The 24,921-nt window shown below is 38.2% G+C and overlaps 2 protein-coding genes across 5 annotated transcripts in view; one reads left to right on the top strand and one right to left on the bottom strand.

Annotated features, from left to right (window-relative positions):
* The first annotated feature begins 11,723 nt into the window (after window positions 1-11,723).
* LOC126379668 (uncharacterized) lies at window positions 11,724-18,863 on the top strand. Its single transcript, XM_050028484.1, has 5 exons — window positions 11,724-11,784; window positions 12,417-12,774; window positions 15,053-15,188; window positions 16,711-16,860; window positions 17,609-18,863. Exons 1-5 carry the CDS (start codon window positions 11,724-11,726, stop codon window positions 18,818-18,820), a joined length of 1,917 nt encoding a protein of 638 aa, XP_049884441.1. The 3' UTR covers window positions 18,821-18,863.
* A 347-nt stretch (window positions 18,864-19,210) lies between these two features.
* LOC126379369 (lysosomal alpha-mannosidase-like) overlaps window positions 19,211-24,921 on the bottom strand; it is a 47,756-nt gene continuing 42,045 nt past the window's right edge. For all 4 annotated transcript variants that reach the window (XM_050028091.1, XM_050028089.1, XM_050028088.1 and 1 more), the window contains exons 17-19: window positions 24,297-24,759; window positions 23,030-23,171; window positions 19,211-22,240 (exon numbers count right to left, since the gene is read on the bottom strand). In XM_050028091.1, coding sequence (XP_049884048.1) covers window positions 21,002-22,240; window positions 23,030-23,171; window positions 24,297-24,759 — 1,844 coding nt within the window. In that variant the 3' untranslated portion in view covers window positions 19,211-21,001. The remainder of the gene's footprint in view (window positions 22,241-23,029; window positions 23,172-24,296; window positions 24,760-24,921) is intronic.

The following is a 24,921-nucleotide window of genomic DNA, read 5'->3' as shown; positions in this document are numbered from 1 at the left end:
GAGCAGTGCTCCATACCCCCTCCGGTTGATTGAGGGGAGGTCTGTGACCAGCAGTGGGACGTATATTGGCTGTTTATGTTTATGTTTTTTTAAAGTTGTAAATGTATATGTGTGTCGTAGGTTTTACCTAAATAAACTTTTTTATAATTATTATACCTATGTCATTTCCATATCTCGGGACTATGGAGTCTCGGACTTTTGGAAGGCGTGCGTGGGGCCGAAGCCAACACGTAGAGGCCCCTTAGGACAATTTAATCTAAATGTTGTGTGACACCAACCGGCGATTATCCCTGTATGCACTATGGGAGCGCTCCCAAAGACAATCCCGGTTCGTGTAGGACTATTGCAGATTATGGGAACAAAGGGTACTGGGCTATTGGGTTGGGGGTTAGTGGACCGGATACTGGGGCTATGGGGGACTATGGCGCCTGCTCGACCAGTGTTAACAACAAAGATACAATTATTATTATTATTTTAAATGGGGAGGGAGGCCTTTGCCCAGCAGTGGAACACTTTAGGCTAGATAAGATAAGAACATAGCAAACAGAAACTCACGACTTTATCCCAAAGGGGTAGTCAGAAGTACATCCATTATCGAGCTTTCTGTTAGACCAACGTGATAAGTGAGCCATATCGCCGTCTATAATGGTCGAGACAACTGTGTAAATTCGCCATATTCTTCTGTTTTGCTCGGTCGCACTTTCTATAGAGCCGCTAAGGTCGATTAAATAATTTTCTTTTATTTTTTAAGCCTCTCAGACGACGCCCTGAGCCGAGGTTCGCGCCCAACTGGGCACCCTCAGGCCTTGTTCAGGGCACGGCTGTCCTGACCATAGACTGATAGTTCTGATAGAAAATAAAACCTGATAAGAGGTGATTAACACTGTATATTGATATAAAACTATTTCTAAGATGGGCCGGTGAAAGGTGGTATGAATGAGAAAGCGTAGCTTGCTTGATTGCTAATTGCGAACTAACAACCAACAACAATAACAATACAATATAACCAACAACCAATAAACCAACCAACAATAACCAACCAACCAACCAACAATACCAACCAACCAACCAACCACAACCAACCATTGTTTTAAGTTTACGCGGTTATTATCATAATTAAAACACATAATAACGGGTTCTTACCGCGTTTTAATGGGGATATGAGACTCCCGATATTTCGACACTGTTGCAAGTGCCATGATCACGGGATGACTGATGAGATTGGAGTGGAGTAGGTAGATCCATAATTTTCTACGGGCAGACATATCTGTCTACCCTCTTTCTTTGCCGCTTGTTTATGTTTTTGATATCGGAATGTTCGGAACCATCTGAACTCGCACCAAACTCACTACGACAAACCGCACTCACTGTGTCCTCACGTTTTCATCTCATCAGTCATCCCGTGATCATGGCACTTGCAACAGTGTCGAAATATCGGGAGTCTCATATCCCCATTTAAACGCGGTAAGACCCCGTTATTATGTGTTTTAATTATCACAACCAACCAACCAACCAACAACCAACCAACCAACAATAACCAACCAACCAACCACCAACTAACAATATAATTTCAATATACTTCATGCAAATTTAGGTCAAATAATTAAACGCTAACGCGGCAATGTGCGAGTTCGCTCGTACAGGCCTGTTGTTTTAAATTTTGCACTGAGAGCTCTCAGCGCTCCCCATTTGTCCGGCCCGTTTTGCCCTCACGGCAAATCTACAATAAGTCACGTCAAAAAAATATAATCGAGTATCGACTACGAGCAAGTACGGAACCCAACATGGCGGAATCCCGACTCACACTTCACGGTATATTATTGTATCTTTTATAGAACGTGTTGGGTATTGTATTCTGTATAGTAGATGTAGGTATGTTCATTGTAACTATGGTTGAAGAAAAGTATGTTTAAAGATAAGAAAATAAATTCAAATTCAAATTCGTTTATTCCAAAAAATGTGGTACATATATGGCAGTAAAAGTAGTAAAATTATAGTTTCACACAATTCGCTTAAAATAGCATGCAAAAAAAATGTTTCGTTATACGATATGACTCCCCAATCCAATGTTATAATAATAAAAAAAAAAAAAATAATAAAAATGTTTATTTCTTCATCTTAGTTATTTTTACATTATCAGGTGCACGGAGGCTCCATTTAAGCAACGATTTGCTTGTGATAGGAAACTCCGCTCTTCTATAACTAGATTTACATTATTATTTAACTAGGCTACAGTAATTAAGTAAAACTAAGTACGTCGTCTTTACAAATCAAAAGGTATCATAAGTGTAAGTACTAATTTTAATTTAAGGGGTACAAAGTTTCACATAAAGGCCGTAATAACGCTAAGGTACTAAGCGAATTTTATTTATACCTACAGTTTGCAGTGTGCGTGTACACGCGTGTGTGTGTGTGTGTGTGTGTGTGTATGTGTGTGGGTGTGTGTGTGTGTGTGTGTATATGTGTGTGCGTAAGTGTGTGTGTGTGTGAGAGAGAGAGAGAGTGTGTGTTTTTGTGCGGGTGTGCGGTTGGGTGTGAGAGAAATGGAGAGAGTGTATGGATCTAAGTAGATTTAACTATTTGGAAGTGGTTTTAAGTAGTAGTTTAGTTTATTTTCTGGTTTGAATTATATTTTCGATTTCTTGATATGTTTTGGTTTTTAGCCAGGCAACAAGGATTTTTTTGCAATTGAAAAATGTTAGGTGATATATATTTAGTTGTTTGTTTAATAAATTGTAGATGTGTGATGATTGTCTTTTATATTGGCTCATAGCATAGGTGGTTTTAGTTTGTGTTTTATGAGCAACATCAAAATTTCGCCTTTTATTTTTGAGTAAGTTTTTGTCGTAAGGAAGAGATTTATGTTTCTTTTGAGCTAATTGAAGAATATAAAGCTTTCTGACCGTTAGTATATCAGATTGTAAATAAAGAGATTCGGTGTCATATCTAAAGGGCTTAAAGAGCATTACCTTTAAAAGCGATCTCTGAGCCCTTTCTAATTCGAGGAATTTGGTTTTCGTTGCGCCACCCCATATTGGCAAGCAGTAACTTATAATTGACTGGGCTAATGAGATGTAAATTTGTCGTAACAGTTTTTTTGTCGCTATATGTCTTAGTGTTTTAAATAACCAAATAAATTTGCGAACTCTCTTCATGATTAGTTCTGTATGTTCGTGCCAAGTGAGCTTTTGGTCAACCATTATACCCAGATATTTTATGGATTGTACTTTATTTATAACTGTACAGTTACAGTTTACTGTTGATGGATTTGAACATCTGTGTATTTTTATTTTAAAGTCATCGTTTGGTTGTGTTCTGTTGTAGATGGTGAAGCAAATGTAATTTGTTTTTTGTTCGTTTAAAGTTAGTAAGTGTCCATCTAACCATTCCGCTACTTTAATTAATCCAGATTCAGTCGCAGATCGAACCTCTTCCCAGGTTTTACCGTGAAAGACAATAGCGGTGTCATCAGCATAAGAAAAAATTTTTGCCTTCTCGATATCCATGCTACATAGGCTATTTATATAGGTGAGAAACAATGTCGGCCCCAAAACGCTTCCTTGCGGTACTCCGTAGGTGACTGTTGTTTCCGTACTGACGTGTTCATCTATTTTTACAGTTTGTTTACGCTCTGATAGGTAGTCCTTTAGTAGCAAGAGAGGGACGCCTCTTATACCTATATGTTCTAGACCCTGTAGAAGAATGGAGACAGAGACCGTATCAAATGCTTTCTTTAGGTCCAGGAAGACCGCCAGACACTTATCTCCACTATCTACTATATTATTAATAACAGTGGAGGTGAGGTCCAGTATAGCATCTTCAGTTGAGATCCCTTTTTGAAAGCCATATTGTGATGTAGCTAGAACATTAAATTTAGATAAATATTTCAAAACTCGGCTGTTTATTAGTTTTTCTAAGATTTTGGATATGGCAGGTAAAACTGATATTGGCCTATAATTTGTAGGATCGGCTCTGTCTCCGTTTTTATACACAGGCGTAATAATTGCCTTTTTTAATGCATCGGGGAAAATACCCTGTTGAAAACACAGATTTGCAAGGTGAACTATTATAGGAACTATGTCTGTGTGTGCTGCTTTAAGAAAACTTGGTGTTATGTTATCCCATCCTGCGGCGCTGTTTGATCTTAGACTCATTAATATAGAATGAGCTTCCCATTTGTCGGTTTCCATGAGTACGAATGATGACATTTGTTGATTACTGCGTGAGTCCTTATAAACTCGTAAAAAGTTACTCCGCGATTCATCATTTCTGTTTGAAATAATTTTGTCAGCCAACAGTTTACCAACGCTTGCAAAATAGGTGTTTATATTATTGATGGACTCCTGAGGAGATGGTGCAACCTTCAGTAAATCCGAATTGGGTACCCTTGGTTTACTTCTGTTTGTGATATTATTTATAGTTTTCCATAATTTCTTAGGGTCACTGCCCGCTTTCGTTATCTGCTCTCTATCAAACTGGCGCTTTAGCTTTTTAACTAAACCATTGCAGTAATTCCTATATCTTTTAAAGGTTATTTTTAGGATTTCATTTTTAGGATCTGATTTCAATTTCTTTTGCATGTTATTTCGATTTTTTATACAGCGAAGCAACCCAAGGGTCATCCATGGTTTTAATAGTCTTATTTTCAGTGGAATCGTCCGTGTGATAGTATTTGCGATGATACATTGTTTTAATATACCTATTAGTTGATCTGTAAGTTCATTTGGGTTGTTTTGAGTTAAAAGTTGACTTATGTTACTGGAATTTAGATGTTTAAGTGCAGAATCCAGGTTTAAGTATGAATTGATTTTAAAGTTTTTGTTTGCATATTTAATGTGAGAAATTTTTAGTAAAATCATGTGGTGGTCTGATATAGTCGTGTTGATTATAGCAATAGCAACTTGTCTCTTTTCTGTTTGTATTTTTAGTATAAAATGATCTAAACAGCTTCTACCTCTGGTAGGTAAAGAATGACCCGGGAGCATACCATGCATGGCCAGCATATTAAGGTAGTTTAACCTGTTTGCTCTTTCATAACTTTTCTCGTCGTTCCTGTAGATCAGGTTTATGTTAATGTCCCCCGTTATTATTATATTTTTATGCCTTTCTAGGTCTTTTAAGTGAGTGTTTAGAGAGTTAGTAAACATTTCAGAATTTGTATTTGACGGTGACCGATAAATTCCCAAAATAACTAGGTCGAGTAAAGTTATTTGTAGACATGATGCGTGGGTCAAAGTTATTTCTTTTACGCTTGCTGAATGTTTATTTTTTATATAAGCGACTACACCATCCGCTTTATTTAGATGATTTGAGGTCTGATACGAGGTATAATTTAGTATTTCGGGAATATTTTTGTCCGGGTTTAGCCTGCATTCGGTAAGGATGATGAGATCAACTTCAAAATTTATTTGGCTTAAATTAAGTGTTAAATCGTCAACTCTCGAGTAGGCACTTACAATATTTTGTGACACAATCGTGAAGTCACTTTGGTTAACAGACATTAATCTAGACACGTTACCAATTTCACATGCAAACGTGACCGCTATTTCTGTGAAGTCTATATCGTGCATTGTTTGTAAAGAACTATCCATTATTTTCTTTTGAAGAGCTGATCGTCTTTTTACCGAGTTCGTTGTGTTTATGAACGGGTGGATATTTTTTTTTAGTAATTGAGTTTTGATTTATTGCGGAGAAGTTGTATACTGAGCAAATGTTTAAGTAAATAGAAGTTTGTTTACTGTGTATATAAGTGTATACGTTGTGAAGCGAGTGTACTAGTTGTATGTATGTAGGGTGAGTGTATGAGATGTATAAGTTATTATGTGTGAAAGCGAATGTGTGTATGTACTTGTAGATTACATATATTATTATAACAATATTTTTTGTTTCAAGTAATATAAACTTAGTGGGAGCTTTAAAGTTAAACGAAATTAAAACTAATTTAAGGAAAGAAAGAAGGTTCAAAATAAAATACGATAAAGAATGCAGTCATGCCGATTGTAAGAGATGAGTCACTTGGCCTTCATTTTTAATTAATATGATAGGGGAGTTTTCATGTTTCCTGACGTATACTCTTCCATATGCTGTCCAGCAGAATTTAAAAGACTTTGCCCTGGTTAGTTCTCGTGCCAGGAAATACAAGCGCGCTCCTTTTGCCGTTAGTTGCTCGGACACGTAAATTGGTGCATATTCATGGCTTGTAATGCCTAAGTGTTTGGCACAAAGCTTATTTTTAGTTTTAGTATTAAAAATTTTGGTCAATTTTAGAAAATCCGTTTTTTGTATTGTTGATGACAATTCTATAACAATGGAGCTGGTATTTGTATTTTCTTTTTTCTTATTCTGAATACGAAAAATATCCTTTATGTCATTCTTTTCTAGATTGCAGTTTATGGTTTTAGATAAGGTTAGTACCATATTTGTCAGGTCTTCCTTTGTTTCTTGCATCTTTATTGGCACATTTTTTATTTCCAAGTTTGCCTTACGACTTCCACGTTGCATATCCTCAACTTTATCTTCTAGTATCGTAATATAATCCTTATCTTTTTTGGCTTGTATTTCTAACAGATCTATTTTCTTTTTGAGATCTTCATTTTGAGCAGCTAAAAATGCAACAGAACTTTCTATATTCGCATTAGTGTTTTTAATTTCCATTAAAGTTGGATATATCTTTTTTATTTCATTTTGTTGTTCTGACATTAGACTTGTCATCATAGCTTTTATTTCTTCCTTAAATGCGCTGAAATCCGACTCATAGTCGTTTTCTCTCGTCCTTTTTGTACGTTGAAAAACAAACGACGAAGACGGTGGCGTTAAGTCTATCTTATGAGCAATGTCTGACTCGGACACCGATTTATTTAGTGTACAATCCATTTCCAGGTAAGTAGAAAATATCAAAAAGCAATATCGGCAGGCGAAGATATGGGTTTAGAAATTATTTGTACCAGGCGCACATCAAGCGGGAGGATAGGTACAAAATTCTTGCGCTGACACGAGGAAACGCAAGGTACCCACAATAGAATCTTCTATGTTCGTTTCTTAACCAAGGCACCAGGGTCGCATAGGCAACAAGACACACAGTATTTTGTTTTGTTAGTATGTAGACTATGTAGCCAGCGTCATACGTCCTTTTTACGTGTAGGTAATAGGAACGAATATTAATTTGTGCCTCAAAAGTACCAGGCAATAAGCAATGACGAGGTGGCAAATTACCAGATGAGCGGCGTTAGGTCTCCTTATAGTGGTGGCAATCGACGTCTTCATACACAAAATGTTTCCGTCCAGCGTAAAGAGATCTCTAGGCCGCTGCCAATCGGTGAATCATTTATGTTCTTACTCACGCGCGCTGCGTAGTGTTAGGTAGTCACCGTTTGCACTGTGATTGCACACAACCGCCTTGCACTTATGCACTCCTATTTTATCGCGTATAATTAATTTAGTAAAAACTTTATTTTTAAATAGAAATTAAAATCGTTTAAGGTCCTATTGCACGACTACTCTGAGCAGAGGTCCGGGAGGAAGAGAATGTTAAATGAACACTATAATTACTTAGATTAAATGTCAGACGGTTATCATAGGAAGTAATACAATTATTGGCATTATATAATGTCACAAACAAGTCATCAGGTAAATGTCTATAACAGTAAAATAAATAAACTAAGTTCTTACATTATGTTTACGTCATAAAATTAATTTTGTATTTATAAAAACAAAAGACAAAATAATTATAAAAATTAAAAAAAAACAGAAAACGTTCAGTTGCTTGTCTTCCCGGGCATGTCGTATAAACCGACAGAGGGATTGTGTCGCCTAACATGATGGACTAATGTTATGGGCGATAGGCTGATCCCTTATCACCATAAGGTTCATCGTATCCAGCTTACGACATCGTATCGACAGTGGCTGCAAGTTGTCTTTGATTACTTGTGGCTCTGCCCACCCCATTAGGGATTACGGGCGTGAGTTTATGTATGTGAGAAAAAAAATAGAGGAATTTATGTGGATTTCATTGACAGTTCAAATTGAGGGACTTTCCAAACTATGTTCCTCAAAAACCATATAGATGGCGCTGTGAAGATTTTTCTTCATTTAACGTTCTAATTTCATGGATAACAGTTTTTTTTTGACGTGACTTATTGTAGATTTGCCGCAGATGGCATTAACTACTTGGCCGGACAAATGGGGAGCGCTGAAGGCTCTCCCGGTACAACGTTTAAGACAACAGGCCTGAGGGTGCCCAGTTGGGCGCGAACCTCGGCTTAGGGCGTCGTCTGAGAGGAAAAATATTTGAAAGAATTAATCGACTCTAGTGGGTCGATAGCGATAAGCGCTGAATGAGGGAAACAGTCGACCACGGCGGCGGGGTCGGTATTGGGGTCCTGAAGTGTTTGGTGTCGCGAGCTCATGGATAACAGACATATGCATCTTAACTTGGTTTTTGGGTGTAAATGATGACCCTTGCTATTACAGCTTTTGTCCGGCCAAGTAGTTAATGCTATCTGCGGCAAATCTACAATAAGTCTAAAGAAAAAAAAGCTATTAAGTACAGCCAAGCACAATTACATCTTTCACCCATTATTATTCTGATCAAATAATAAAAAAGGTCATCAAAAATCACTTTGTGATCCCTGATTTGGTTAGGACGTTACAGACTGATCACCTCATAGTCCGAAAGTAAGATGATCCGTGTTTAGGAAGACACGTTATGCCGTTGGTCCCGGTTACTACTTGATGATGTAAGTGAATAGTCGTTACATGAGCCATGTCAGGGGCCAAATTCAAATACAAAAATATCTTTATTCAGTAGGTAACATAGTTACTTACTTACACTTTGAATCGTCTTCGGGTGAGAGCCTTCAGCGCTCCCCATTTGTCCGGCCAAGTAGTTAATGCCATCTGCGGCACTACAATAAGTCACGTCAAAAAAAAATTTGAATCGTCAATTTTTACATACTGAACGTCTCAACCGCCTAAAACTACTGCAGCTTCTCACAACCTGTATAGCCGGGGACAAGAAGCTGCACGAAAAACCACGGCACAGGGCCCTAGACGTTCTTTAAAAAAAAAAACATAAAATATTGGTATACAATTGAGTAAGGCCTTTGGCGGCTCAATAATAACCCTGACACGAGGGTTGGTGAGTTTGGTGTTCCACCTCACAACCCACACGATAATAAGACCGTGTGTCGCCTTACGCCTAAGTGCGAGTGAGACAAAGAATCCGCGCGCTCTCCCTCACTCCTTAGCGGCTTACGGCCATCTAAGACTAAAGTAAGACCCAGAGGGGGTGAGATCGGCGCCCGATACGAATTGGTGCGGAGCGGGGAGTTACCGTTCTATACTGTCACAGACAAGCGCCATCTAGCGCAAACCTATTGTAAAAAAAATCAAAAATATTTATTTTTCAAAATTGGCTTACAAAGTTAGCGCTTTTTGAACGTCAAAAAATAAATTACTTACATATTATGTAACTAGCTGTAAAACTACTACCACATCGGAATCTGTAACGCTGAGAGAAAGACGTGGCCAGAAAACCTCCCAGCACAGGGCCCTATTCCTACTGTATCAAGAAGTTTTGTAACAATTTAGTTTGGCTAGCTGGCTGCGTCCATATTTTATGATAGGAAAATTGTAAAGTTGTAACCAAAAGAACCAACAGATGGCGCTGCTAACCAACGCCAAGTAAAGAAGTATGAAGCATTTTATTTACCCGCTCCCTAAAAATTATTATATTCAATCAAATATACCAAATCTATAACCTATTTCTTCATATACGTAGTATTGTTCTTTGTTCTATGACCATAGCAAATAGGTACGTCTCTAGCGTGCATTACTCAACACACATTCTATTAAAAAAATAATAAGGCCAAGTGCGTGTCGCATTCGCGCAATGTAGGGTTCTGCAGCTGCAGTTAAATCAAACTAGGCACAATAATAATTGTGCGTTACAGAAGAAAAACTCAGTTGGTAGTGGACCTAGCTATTTATTGTCCGAGCGAGAGCCTCCAGCGCTCCCCATTTGTCCGGCCAAGTAGTCAATTCCATTTGCGGCAAATCTACAATAAGTCACGTCAAAAAAAAAGCTATTTATTACTTATTTTCCCAACTACATTACAAAATTACACTTTTTTTTAATTAAGTAAGATGGGTTTGCTCTTGACTTCATTCTTCCACGAGGAGAAGAAGGGATCGACGGTGGAACGAGCTTACCCAGAAAGGCACTGGCACCCTCACACACGCCTCGCCACGTTTAAGCCTTGGCGCCAACGTGGAGCTAGTTCCCGAGACATTCACCCGGTACAATGTTTAAGACAACAGCCTGAAGGTGCCCGGGCGCGAACCTCGGCTCAGGGCGTCGTCTGAGAGGGAAAATATTTGAAAGAATTAATCGACCCTAGTGGGTCGATAGCGATAAGCGCTGAATGAGGGAGGACGGGTAATCGACAGGCATAAAATTTATGTAACACACGTCAATTTTAAGCAGAAATCTAAAACAACCGTCTAAAAATTTTACATCGGCCAATAACCCGACAGAGTTAAGTAGACAGCACGTCAAACGGATTACATACCAGCGAGATGCCTATTTTTGCTATTCACTCGTTTTAAAATTAACTTGTTGACAATCATCTGTCCCTTTCCTTTTCGACGGATAAGAAAATGACGGATATAACTTAAAATAAAATTAGGCGGTGTCTGCAGGAATCGGGGCCAATATCTGAGTAAAACATAACTCCGAACTCCACTCCCACAGACAAACCGAGGAATTGGTTTTGTTGGGTTTTTATTTTATTGTACCATTTTTTTTGTATTTTTATGAAAAATAAACATTTTACTTACTTTAATTCCAAGGCCAGACACATATGATTTTATGTAAAACGCTACGGAACCCTGAAAACCCATTCTTTTAGACCTTTTATAAGATAATAATATAATAAAGATACCACGAATTTGTAAAATCTCTTCACTGTTAGGTAGGCATTATAAATTAATTTCTTCAATATAAAAACTCATTTGTGTAAATCGTGTGTATTATTACACTTATCATACTCCTTTTCTGTGTAAAATCAATTAATTATTAAATTATTAATAATAATACGGAAACGACGCAGAAATAATAGTTAATATTAGTATATTTTAATGTATTAAAAACAATAGTTAATACTTAATAATAATTAGCATAATTTGGCCGCCAAATTGCACAAAAAAAAAACAGAAAAAAAGACAAAAAAAATGGAAATGAACCAGAAAGAAACTAAGAGAGTGTATTAAAAACGTCAGAATTTAATAAAAAATAATAATAAAATATATTTTCTTAGGTACTTTCTTTAAATAACATTTTGTTGTGCAGATAAATTATACAAACAATGTTTTAAAGTAAGAAAATTAATTCCTGTGATAAAAATAATCGTAATTAAAAATGTCGACGAATTCTAACCTAACCTAACCTAACCGTAAAGTCTCCTTGCAGAAATCGATAACAGTGCAAAACCCATGCAAATTAAGTAAGTACCTAGTTCAAATTTGGCTGTAACCTGACAGAGGGCAGCAGTAACTGTCAGTACTATTCAGAGGCGGAGGACAGAAGTCGTCCCACAAACGAATAAAAAGTTAAAAAAAGTTAATATTTTCCGAAGTAAAATCGAACAATGTTAACAATGAAGGAAATAAAATCAAATAATACCGTTGTGCTGTGGTGCATTGTAATTATGTTCTACTTTAACATAATGCTTCATGGAATGCAGAACTATCCATTAATGACCAAAGGAGCTCGAGCGAAAAAAACAGGTAAGTAAGCAAGCCTAACGTACACAGACGCGCACTGCACAGGGTGTTTACTTATACTTAATAAGCAGAAACATGCTCCTCAGTACTCGTTACGATGTCACTTATACCCCATACAAGTAGGTATGGGTATTTTACCCTGTACATACAGGGTATTAGTGACATCGTAACGAAAACTGAGTCAAATTTTCCATCGCAAAAGTATGGAACTAAAAATAATATTAATAAAAAAAACAGAAAATTTTATGAATTTTCCGACAGAAAATTCCACTTGATATCAACTCAGAATCATAGTCTGAATCATCCCCCTCAGTATTCGTTACGGTGTCACTAACATCCTTGCACGGGGTGTAAGTGACATCGTAACGAATACTGAGGGGGATGTTTCAGCTCATTATTCAGAGTTAATATAAAGTGGATATTTTCATCGCTTTTGCGATCCTTTTTCCTTTTTTTTATCCTTTTGGATATAATTGAAAATAATTTAAAAACAAAAAGAATGCGCCCCGACATGAGGCATGATGCTATATTTTTTTTATTTTATATTTGTACTAATTCTATTTCTCTTTTGTTTTGTATTTTGTTTTTTTTCCTGTTTGTGCAATAAAGTATTTGTTATGTTATGTTATTTTCAGGTATCCTCGCTTGGCATGAGAAGAATGGACAAAAAAGGAAAGAGACTGTATTGGGAAGAACTATACATAACACAGTCAAAACCTTGGTAAAAACAAACACACGAGATTCCGACGGTGGTCTGCTGCTGAACACAACAGGGTGTACTATACCAGACTTCACAAAGTCAGTGATGTTCATAGACGCTGTAAATGAGAAAAAACGTTGTCAAAAACGAATCGTGTTTGTGGAAAGAATACTCGGGGATACTGTAAAGTTTCACATAGCTCGGCACAAGTTGAATGGTACTGGAGAGTTCTCGTGTTGTTACAAATTTGCCTCCAGGTCTACTGCAAGAGGGAGAGAAGACGATGATATCAGGTAAGCCGTAACTCCACTTAACTCCACTTGATATGTAATTTGGAATTAAAAAAAATGCACGCGGTAAGAACCCGTTATTATGTGCTTTAATTATTAAAAAAAATGGTCTAATAGTAAGTTTTCATCTCGAGCTCCTCCGTGCTTCGGAAGGCACGTTAAGCCGTTGGTCAAGGCTCATTCATACTCATTCCAGAAATAGAAATATTTTACAAATATGGGTAAGTAGTTACGTAAAACACAACACGCAATATCTGTTACTGGGGAGGTTAAAATTGCCACATCGAAGCAATCATCTAAGAAAGCAATATTACTATTTGACATTTGTTTGCATTGCGCACTTACTTTTATATGCTTTTGTAATTTAATTAGGTAGGGGAAGGCTGGGCAAAGTGAATACCCCGGGCAAAGCGAATACTCCCCACTACTCCTAAAATATTAGATGTTAATTCAACACATCACTACTGTTACGTCGGGCCATCTTGGATTAATACGCGGCAAACATAGAAAAGAGAGGCCGCGTCGTGTCCCTTCCGCGGAGTGGAGATTTGTGTTTTCGTAAATAAAAGATTGATTTTAAGCGGTAAGTACATTGATTAATTCTCCTATATTACTAGTTCTTGATTCTTAGGAATGTCTTAATTCAGTAGCATACCAAAGTAGATTTTTATGGTATATTTAACAGAAAGTCAGAATTATTAGTTTTTGCATGAAATGTGTTAAGCTCAAAATTTACCTAGTGGGGCAAAGTGAGTAGGGCAAAGTGGATACCATATCCACTGATGACTTATTATCTAAAAAGGTGTTTTACTTGTTTCAGATGATGAATAAATATAAAAAAAAACTGTTTTCACCGATGATTAGGAAAATATATATAAAAGAAGACGGTAAACTAATTGAAAATTAGATTCGATGTGACATTTGTCAACAATGGTGTCACGAAGATTGTTAACTGCTTTTGATGGCACATAGGGGTATACCTGTGACAATTGTCAATCTTAATTTTATAATTTTATGGTCAATAAAAGTTATTTGTTTCAGTTAATCAAAGTTATTTCTATATTTTCAGAGTCTGATTATGGGTATTCACTTTGCCCAAGTGCTGTATCCGCTTTACCCGGGGTACCGGGCAAAGCGAATACAATCGTACTTTTTTTTATTTTAACTGCAGTTGATTATTGTTTAAATATTCTTGGTTGCTGATGTTCGTATTTGTAAGAGCAATAAATAAAGATTGATTTGTGATAATTATTTTGTTTTTGTATTGTAAACCTTTTCTGCTATAACCTTAAATACCTTAAGGTATCCACTATGCCCGGCCTTCCCCTACGGGTGCTAATTCCTGTAAATACCATCTAATTTTATTTTAACTTATATCTGTCATTTTCTTATCCGCCGAAAAGGAAAGGGATGGGTAATCGACAAGCATAAAATTTATGGAACACACGTCAATTTTAAGCACAAATCTAAACCAACCGTCTAAAAATTTTACATCAGTCAATAACCTGACACGTTCATTTACTCATTCTTCCTAAAATTAAGAGCTGTGAATCATCCGTCCCTTTCCTTTTCGACGGATATGAAAATGACGGATATAACTTAAAATAAAATTAGGCGGTGTCTGCAGGAATCGGGGCCATTAGGTACTTATTTTTCTTTAATATTAATAGTTAAAAAATATTTACAGAAATAAAAATCCCATAAAAAACATAAAAATACTTTGAAACACAAGAAAACATAATACCAGGAACAAAAATCTCTTTGCTTACTATTAGACCATCATCATCATCATCATCAGCCCATTAACGTCCCCACTGCTGGGCACGGGCCTTCCATAAGGATGGATAGGGAGATCTGGCCTTAAACCATCACGCGGGCCCAGTGCGGATTGTTGGTTATTAACGACTGCTAATGCAGCCGGGACCGACGGCTTAACATGCCTTCCGAAGCACGGAGGAGCTCGAGATGAAAACTTTTTTTTTTGTGGTCACCCATCCTACGACCGGCCTTTGCGAAAGTTGCTTAACTTCACCAATCGCAGACTGAGCTCGTTTACCGCTGCGCCACCGAGGTCTAGGCTAGGACAAACCACATCAAATCCCCCTTCACAATACTTATTATTTTATTTTCCTGTACCGAAAGGTTACCTGGAATAAATTGCTGCATGAGCAATAAGGCCGCCTGTTATGCTTTTCTGTATATGTTGTCCTTATCTCTGTATTTTGTGTTCATTGTGTTCAATAAAGTATTTTATCTAAGTATCTATCTATCTATGTTACAGTTATACAAAATGTACAGTTTTTGACGATGGCTATGTGGTCAGTTTAGAAACTGAAGCTTTGGTGGTGAACTGCATCCAACAATCGAACGGGAAAACAACTTTCACTTACGAAGATTCGTATTTGATATTCAAGATGGTGAGATTTTTTCTTTTTTTTCTACTAGTCAATAGGCATCTACCAGGCAAGCTTGTAAGCCACAGACACATACCATGAAATGAGATTGTGGTCAAAAATTCAAAAATATATAAGTAGTGTTACTACAAAACACAAACTAAAAATAAACTAGGTTTGAAATTTCGAGCCACGAAAGAAGTCGGCGGATTTTAATGAAACTAACTTGACAAGTCATAATAATTCTATGCAGGATCTGCGACAGTAGCGCCGCGGCTTTCGGGACTTCTTTCGTATACGGATTATATTTTAAACATAGTTTATCTTTTAGTCTTTTTTTTTGTAGTAACACTGTTATTTTTCAAAATTGGCTTACAAAGTTAGCGCTTTTTGAACGTCAAAAATTACATTAAAAAAATAAATAAATTACATATTATTTTTATGTTTTAAATTACATATTATGTAACTAGCTGTAAAACTACTACCACATCGGAATCTGTAACGCTGAGAGTGATCGAACGCAAACCTATTTTTAATATAAAAAAAAAAACATAAGACAAACAGCCTATAGATACAGGGTGTTAGTGACATCGTAACGAAAACTTTGAGGGACGATTTAGGCTATGATTCTGAGTTAATATCAAGTGAAATTTTCCATCGCAAAAGTATAAAATTGAAAATAATTAAAAAAAAAAAAAACAATAATATACTTACTTACATGATGTTTGCGACGGAAAATTCTACTTGATATTAACTCAGAATCATGGTCTGAATCATCCCCCTCAGTATTTGTTACGATGTCTCTAACACCCTGTATACGTCTCACTGCTAGGCACAGGCCTCCCCTCAATCTACCGGAGGGGGTGTAGAGCATGCATACTCCACCACGCTTCACTTGCAGGTTGGAATAACGAAAAGAACCTAACCTGAAGATTTGACAGGTCTACCTGTTTGCTATATTATGTAATATTTCATCATCAATAATTTAACAGCCACACTCTTGTCGGTGTAGCATTCTCCATTCTTGTCTATCTCTCTCTCTCTTTATTTAAGAGCTGCGCTCTTGTCGGTGGAGTAATCGCCATTACTCCATAGATAGGGCGTGTAGAACGGTGGTTGCCCCAATCGCCTTCCGTTCCGCAGTACACCGACCAATTTCTCAATCGGTGATGTTCTAGCTAGAGTCTATCAAAGGCCAAAAATCACTCTGTGATCCCTAGTTAGGTTAGGACATCACAAGCTGATCACCTGATTGTCCAAAAAGTAAAAAGATCCGTGCTTCGGAAGACACGTTAAGCCGTTGGTCCCGGTTATTACTTACTGATGTAAGTAAGTATCGTTACATGAGTCATGTCAGTCACCAGGGTTGATGGGGTTGGTAATCCACCTCACAATCCACACGATAGAAGAAGAAAGGCCCATTCTCTCACTCCCTTATAAGACACGATGTTCACCTTCTCTTTAATCTGTTCCATGAAAGCTCTTCATGGTCTTCTTCATAGGTACTTACCTGATGAAAAAGGAGGATTAATCCGTCTTTGTCCAGGTGGAGAGACCTAAAATAGTCGAAAAGAAATGGAATGTTCTGGTGTTTGGGTTGGACACGATGTCGCGCGCCAGGGCATACTACAGCCTCCCTAAAACTGTGGAGCTGCTGGCTGAAGAGGATTGGCTGGACTACCACGGTTATAACAAGGTGATCATTTAAAATTTACAAAAAAAGAAGCGCTTTGAGGTCGCAGGTTCGAATCCAGCACAGGCCTAAACTGAATTCATGTTTGGATCATAACTGATCACGAGTATCATGTGCTCAAAGGTGAAAGAAAACATCGTGAGGAAATCCACATTCCCGAGAAATGCATTTTCGGAGGTATGTGACCTAACCTGTGTTGGGCTGGTTTTCCCTTCGCTGGTTGGAAGGTCAGACAGGCAATCGCTTCTAAGCGGACCCTGTGAAAAACGGAATAATGCTAGGGAGATGATGATTAATTATTATTTTATGCACTAACCCGCTATTATTATACTTGTACAATTTTTTTCTGTACCCAAAGGTTGCCTGGAAGAAATTGCTGCATGAGCAATAAGGCCGCCTGTTGTGCTTTTCTGTATATGTTGTCCTTATCTCTGTATTTTGTGTCCATTCAATAAAGTATTTTATCTATCTATATTCATTTATTCATTGCAAAGTCACAAGCAGTTAGGTGTTACATACAAGGTATTAGGTACATGTGACGCCCTGCAAGGGCAGAGCAACGTAAGAGGTGACAGCAGCTGCATTATAACAATATTAGTAAGTAACATAGTTAATTATGATTATTATAATATTTAAGATCCCACTGCTGGGTAAATGCCTCCCCTTCCTCTTTCCATTTACCGCGGTCCTCTGCGTACTCCAGCCAGTCGCTCTTATAGAAATCCTTAAAATTAAACATCCATTATTTCAGGTAAATGACAAATCGTTTCCCAACCTGATGGCAGTGTTGTCAGGGATACAGCAATCGAAGCTGAGTCAGTACAAAGCAAGCATGGAAAAATGCCAGAACTCCATGATATGGACCAAATATAAGGAGGCGGGGTACGTCACAGCTTTTGCAGCCGACTCGGCACACGCGCACGTCATCAACAGCCACAAAAACAGATATTCCAAGCCCCCTACGGACCACTACACCAAATACTTCTACCACACAGGAGAGTATTATTCTGGCAATATCCTCTGCGTTCAAAGCAGGCCAGGAGCTCGTCACATGTTCAACTACATGGGAGACTTCGTCGAAGCATACAGGAACGACAACTTTTTCGGCTTTTTCTGGTCAATGACTTACACCCACGACGACGGATCAATACCAGGACTGATAGATGAGAAACTAACCAGGATCTTCAGAAGGATCCGCCGCTCTGGAGCTTACAACAACACGTTTATCTTCTTCTTCAGCGATCACGGGATAGGGTACGGGGAAATGCGATTGCACAAGGACGCGTATTACCAGGATAGGTTGCCAATGTTGTTCATCTGGACACCTCCTACCTTCAAGGACAATTACGCTGATGAGTTTTCGAATCTGATGACTAATCAGTATCGTTTGACGACGCCCTACGACTTGCACGAGACACTTCTGGATATAATAAAGCTGCCAAACTCGTGTCCGGAATGCAAGAATTCTTTATTCAAAGAGATACCTGAGACTAGGACTTGCGCTGATACTGGCATGGATGAGAAATGGTGTGCGTGCCACAATATGATTGACGCACGAAACGATCCAGCAGGGAACAGAACTGTGGAAGTAATGATCACCTTCCTACGCACAAAAGCTAAGCAAATACAGACTACTTCGAATTGCACAAAATGCACAAAAGTAAGACTGAAATCTGTTCTAAGAATCCATTCGTACACGCATCATGGCAGCAATTATTATGTGACAGCGATATCGCTGAGACCTTTCGACGTGGCATTCGAAGCTGTCATAGAAAAGGCAGGAGACGAACTCAAAATTGCATCGGAAATAGAAAGAATTACCACATATGAACCTACAGCGTACTGTGTAGTCAACAAGGCAGACAAGCCGTATTGCGTGTGCGTGTACAAGAAAGAATGTAAAAAGAAAATGAAAAAAAAAACTGTCAAACATAAAAAACTTAAAAAAGCCAAGCATTTATAGTTGATACACCTAAGTATTTAGAATATTTGCAACTTAGAAGCGGGTCCGGGAAGTTTCTAGAACGGGATTTGATTTAAGTGAGGAAAATAATAAAATTGGGTAGTTTCATAAGTCAAAAAATATTTTTTTTTGTTTTTTTTTGACGTGACTTATTGTAAGTATGCCGTAGGTGGCATTCACTACTTGGCCGGACAAATGGGGAGCGCTGAAGGCTCTCACCCGGTAATAAATTATGAAATGATAATAACTTACTAGAATAAAATTAACTTAAAATAAAATTAGGTGTGTGCAGGAATCGCGGCCATTAAGTTTTAAGTAAATTTTATATTAGATTATGAAGAATGTTAAATGTAGGACCTAGATAATGCAGGCAATTAAAACAAATATAAGTAAATTTCGCATTTTTTATTGGTCTTAAAAACTATCGTATGATTAGGTACATACAACTTTTCAAACAACAATATTATTTAAGTATGTATTTGGTAAAATGATTTACAATTTAAATAATTATTACATAACATTTAGGCAATAAGCATCGAGGTGCTGATTCCAGTACACACCATCTACTTAATTTTATTTTAAGTTACACCTGTCATTTTCTTTTTCGCAGAAAAGAAAAGTGACGGATGGTGACATTTTCGCAGAAAGAAAAGTGACGGATGATTGACAGCTGTTAATTTTAAAATGAGCGAAGGAGTGAATAATTCGGATGAATCGCATAGGCGTCTCGCTGATATTGAACGCTTTTGATGTGTAATGTCAACCTAATTCTATCGGATAATTGGCCAATGTAAAATTGTTTCAATTTCTACCAGAATTAACGCGTTCCATAAATTTATGCCTGTCGATTACCCGTCCCTTTCTTTTGCGCTGATAAGTAAATGACAGGTATAACTTAAAATAAAATTAGGTTATGTCTGCAGGAATCAGGTCCTAATGTGTCTAGGCTACAGTAATTAGATGTACAATAATATTAAAAATATGTAGGTAATAATCACACAGACCATGTACATAGTAATGAGGGATTTTTCAGCCCACGTTCCCTAAAAAAAAAAGATAGCGTCGTCCAACAAAACTACGTACTTATTAACACTTTCAAGGACAGAACGTCTAATGACGTTCCGATCCCAAGGTGTCATAATATATTACCTATTAACCATCAATGACCCATGATCTCTGTCCGTGAAAGGGTTTTAAGTAGGTACCTATTTTCTCATTACTCGGGTACATAATATTCAAAAATATAATGTAATGGCAGCCGGGTCTGTATGACAACCGCGCCGCGCCGCGCCGCGCTTGGACCAATAAACGATAAGCGGCGAGGTTGTTGGTCTAGCAGAAAGCTCGGTGAAGTGGGTCCATAGTCGTGAGTTTATATTATTTTATTTCATTTTAATTCAATTTTATTTCAGTTTATTTTCATTGTATTTAATTTAATTGTCATTTCATTTCATTTTGTTTTTATTTTATTGTATTGTGTCAAAAGTATTGTATGAGCCTTATGTTGATTGAAATAAATGTATTTTATTTTATTTATTTATTATATTTTTGTTATTGTAAAGAACTATCTATTATGACCCTGGTGCCGTGGGAGAGGGGCAGATGTCTCCTGTGGGATGCGACGTGTGTTAACACTTTTGCAGCGTCGCAGCTCGCTGCTCGTAGGAAGCGGGAAAAATATAGGGAGTTAGAAGGTCGCTACATTTTTATCCCGCTTGCTGTTGAGACGACGGGTTGTTGGGGTAGCGATGCTAAAAAATTTATAGCGGAAATCGGACGTCGTTTAAGAGAGAGTGGAGATGACCCCCGTGCCGGATTGTTCTTGGCGCAAAGGTTGTCCATTGCTGTACAGCGAGGGAATGCGGCTAGTGTAATGGGCACCTTCGCGCCCGGATTAGTCAGGGGCGGGCTTTTTGACGAGTGCAGTAAATAGCATTATTTTTGTTAACTATTTATGTATTTCCGTGTTTAGTAGTAGTGTATTGTGTCATTTTGGAGTCGATACGTTAGCTTTAGAAATAAAATATAATATTATAATCTAGTTATCTATATTTATATTTTTTTTATTTCGAACAGAATAATAATGGTTGGAAGATGTGTTGTGCCTGGGTGGGGGAGTTACCATGGTAACCACCTTGACCTTGACACGTCTAGCCTGTCGGATAGGTTAATAAGCCTTGGTTACATAAGTTCGTAATCGACAATAAAAGTCCTAATCTGCTTCGCTCTAATAGTGATTTTACTCCCATCGTCCTGATTGCCATAAATTTCGTTCCTAGATTTCGTTACATTGGCGTTCCCATACGCTTCATTAAAGCTTTTGGCGAAGCCATCTTTGGTCCTCCAATTCCACTTTTTGACATCAGATATCCAATGATTAGCCGCTAATGTTGTTTCTCTGTAAGATTTCACTTTTATACACTTAAAGATTGACTGTAGGTCTATTTTTATCGACGTGTCCTCTCTGTCGGCGATTTCCAAATAGTTTTCCAAACGCAGCAGCAGAGTGCTGCCAAACCAAGGCTCCAGAGTCAGTAAGTGCAAGCCTTCTTGCAGCCCATTCGCCCAAGCAAAAGAATTTTTAAGTTTCTTCCAATCGTTTAGCGACAAATCTTTAGCGTCAGATATGAAAACTTGAGGCTGTAAATCGAACTGTAGCACCAACTTCTTCTCTTCTATGTGACTTGATTTGCTGTCGGGCTTCGATAAGAAGATTCTGTGTCTCCCTCTAACAACCATGCCTTTGCCATATTCCGTTTCATTCAACGCCTCTCCTACGCCAAAAGCATCGTCGTGCAACAGTCTTCTGTGAAGCATGAGTTCCACTTGGCCTTCCGTTAAGGCCGACCCACCTTCTGACCTGTCTGTAAGAACTGCAATTTTCGCTTTATCATCTTCGATAGTAATTTTATTGACAACAGGATAGTAATTCCCGGATACAGGCTCGGCTAAGGAGACATTCCATTGCGGTCTCTGAAACAACTTCCTCTTCAACATCTGTCTTCCATTGGAGTCTGTATAAAATTCCCCGTTGTTCACAATATCAGTTATATACCTAACAATGAATTCTTTGCCTACATCATCGCTAATGTCGATAGGGCCCACAACCCAATCGTTTTCAATGAAGTTTAAGTCTTTATAGACCCTAACGGTGTTGGCTACTGAATCGTTATTATCGGACCTTAGTTCGTCAACCACAGGTCCTGAAGCACCTTTCACGTACGAGGTCGGGACCTCAGTAGGGTTGGTGCCGTTGGGTCTGAAGATATAAGCTCCAGAAGACCGCCTTTCAGCGATCCAGTTGTCGCCAACGCAGGCTGGGTAGTAATAGAATTTGATGTTGTATTTTATATCGGTGCCGTCCGGTTGAGAAATAAGGATTATTTGGCCCGACGTACCGTTCACCTCGAGCTTCATATGCTGAAAATAAATTAAGAAGTATTAATTACCACAAAAAAATGATTTCATCTCGAGCTCCTCCATGCATCGGAAGGCACGTTAAGCCGTTGGTCCCGGCTGCATTAGCAGTCGTTAATAACCATCAATCCGCATTGGGACCGCGTGATGGTTTAAGGCCCGATCTCCCTATCCATCCATAGGGAAGGCCCGTGCCCCAGCAGTGGGGACGTTAATGGGCCGATGATGATGAATTGCAACTTATTCAAAGGCGGAGGACAGGAGTCCTAGTGCAGCAATGTATTAGACTACTATGGGCGCCATACCACTCGCGTCAGACAGAGTACTGTGGGGCGGAAGGCAAGAGGGAAACCACTGCCCTATTTTTTCCCTAAAAAAGTAGCATGGAAAATGCTGAACCGACAAGAGCGTGGCTCTTAAATTGATGATGATGAATTATAACATACTACTAACAGCCTCCGCGGTCTAGCGGCTAGAGCGTCAGGCTCACGATCTTGAGGTCCGGGGTCGATTCGACTTTGTGAGAATGTCATTTGTTTGGTAAGTACTTTTCAGGCTTGAATCACCTGATTGTCTAAAAAAGTAAGATGATTCCGTGCTTTGGGCACATTAAGCCGTTGGTCCCGGCTATTAGCTGTAAAACACCTCCACCAACCCGCATTGGAGCAGCGTGGTGGAGTATGCTCCATACCCCCTCCGGTTGATAGAGGGGAGGCCTGTGCCCAGCAGTGGGACGTATATAGGCTAATGTTATAATAAGCTTTTTTACATAAAGTAAGCTTCACAACCTACCTTATTCTGCACAAAGAGAGTCTCCGGGAAGTGGTCGACGACTCCAGGGTCATCAGCCAACATCCTCATCTCGTCATCATTCAGCTTGGGAAACACGGCAGCTCGGCCGCGAGCTGACGTATGTTTGGCGTCTTCTATAAGTCTGGGAATGTGGAGACATCATAATATTTAAGTAACGCCACACCGAAGGACGTAATATACACTTTTTTTACAATAAGATTCCCATTGACATTCAGAATTTGCCTTTCAATTGTTTTAAGAGAAACTTTTTTTAAAGAACGTCTGGTTTTTCTTGCAGCTTCTTTTCCCTGGCTATACAGGAAATCAGAATTTATTCAACGTAATTATCATGGGTAAACTTGTTGAAGGTCAATGTAACATTTTTGAATTTACGTCATTTCGCAAGGTGTTATGGCTGAGGAGAAGAAATGACAAGAAACTGCAACAGCAACACATCTTTTAAAAACCAATGAGGATATACATTACAATTTATTTAATAACTAGAGGAACTCATTTAGTACCAGACATTTTTATCATTTAGGTAGTCATTAATCTTATAATAAGCTTTTTTACATAAAGTAAGCTTCACATGAGCTTTAAATTTATTTTCTGACAAATTTAAAATATTATCTGGTATTTTATTGTAAAAACGTATACATAACCCCAAAAAAGATGAATTTAATTTACTTAATCTAATTTACTTAATCTCAGGTTGTGAGAAGCTGCAGTAGTTTTAGGCGGATGAGACGTTCGTTATGTAAAAATTGACGATTCAAAGTGTAACTATGTTACCTACTGAATAAAGATATTTCTGTATTTGATACGATCATGGTATAAGAAAATCAGGTATGCTCAAAACTGACAGCTATACTTACATATTTTATCTTTGTTTTTGGGTATAAATGACGACCATGTCAGTCAAGTGGTTGAGCGTTGTGCTCACGATCCGGAGGTCCCGGGTTCGAATCCCGGTGGGGACATATCACAAAAATCATCTTTGGGATCCCCAGTTTGGTTAGGACATTACAGGCTGATCACCTGATTGTCTGAAAGTAAGATGATCCGTGCTTCGGAGGGCATGTTAAGTCGGTCGTCACGGTTACTACTTACTGATGCGAGTTAGTAATCGTTAAGTGAGCCTTTGGCGGCTCAATCGCAACCAATAACCCTGACACCAGGGTTGATGGGGTTGGTAATTCACCTCACAACCCACGCGATAGAAGAAGAAGATTCCTTATTCCATGGTTAAAGTGAAGACGAAACTTACCTTCTTGCTTCTTTGATAATTTCCTCCAACTGCTCTGTATCAGGGTTATAACTACTCTTGCTATCTTTCATAACATCAATATTAAAATCCTTGAAATCCCTTCCACTATCGCCGCCATTTTTAATAAAAATCGGCTCTTCAGGTACCTTCACGTCATCTTTGTAAACATTATTGAAGCTCCCAATATTGTCTTCGATAGCTTTGAGGTCAATAAAAGATTTTTCGTTCATTTTCTTCCAATAGTCATTAATGTCGTTGTAAAATTCGTTCTTACGTTTTTTATTTTCAGATAAATCGATGTTTCTTTTTGTTATTTTGTGTTTTTTGGTGACGTAGAAGTTTTTGTATGAGAGTGGGTGGAGGTGAGCTATGAAAACTATTTCGTGGGTAGCCGAAGATTTTCTTGAAGGCAGCCGTTTCACTGCTTCCGGTATGTCAACTAGCTGGGATACTATTAGATCGCCTGGAAGTTAGGAAAACATTTTTAGTTTGAATCATCATTATTAGTCTGAATCATCCCCCTCAGTTTTCGTTACGGTGTCACTAACACCCATACCTACTTGTATGTACTGGTACGGGGTGTAAGTGACATCGTGACGAATACTCAGGGAGATGATTCAGACCA

This window comes from Pectinophora gossypiella, chromosome 29 (genome assembly GCF_024362695.1).
Source record: "Pectinophora gossypiella chromosome 29, ilPecGoss1.1, whole genome shotgun sequence".
Classification (NCBI taxonomy): domain Eukaryota; kingdom Metazoa; phylum Arthropoda; class Insecta; order Lepidoptera; family Gelechiidae; genus Pectinophora; species Pectinophora gossypiella.
The sequence above is the reverse complement of the archived record's forward strand: the minus strand, read 5'-3'. Positions and strand labels throughout refer to the sequence as shown.

Excerpts from the sequence above, each read along its gene's own strand:
- LOC126379668 (XM_050028484.1), top strand. The coding sequence starts at position 11,724 with ATGCTTCATGGAATGCAGAACTATCCATTAATGACCAAAGGAGCTCGA. Across the intron at positions 15,189-16,710 it reads CGTATTTGATATTCAAGATG|GTGGAGAGACCTAAAATAGT; the intron begins GTGAGATTTTTT and ends GTCTTTGTCCAG. Across the intron at positions 16,861-17,608 it reads ACTACCACGGTTATAACAAG|GTAAATGACAAATCGTTTCC; the intron begins GTGATCATTTAA and ends CCATTATTTCAG.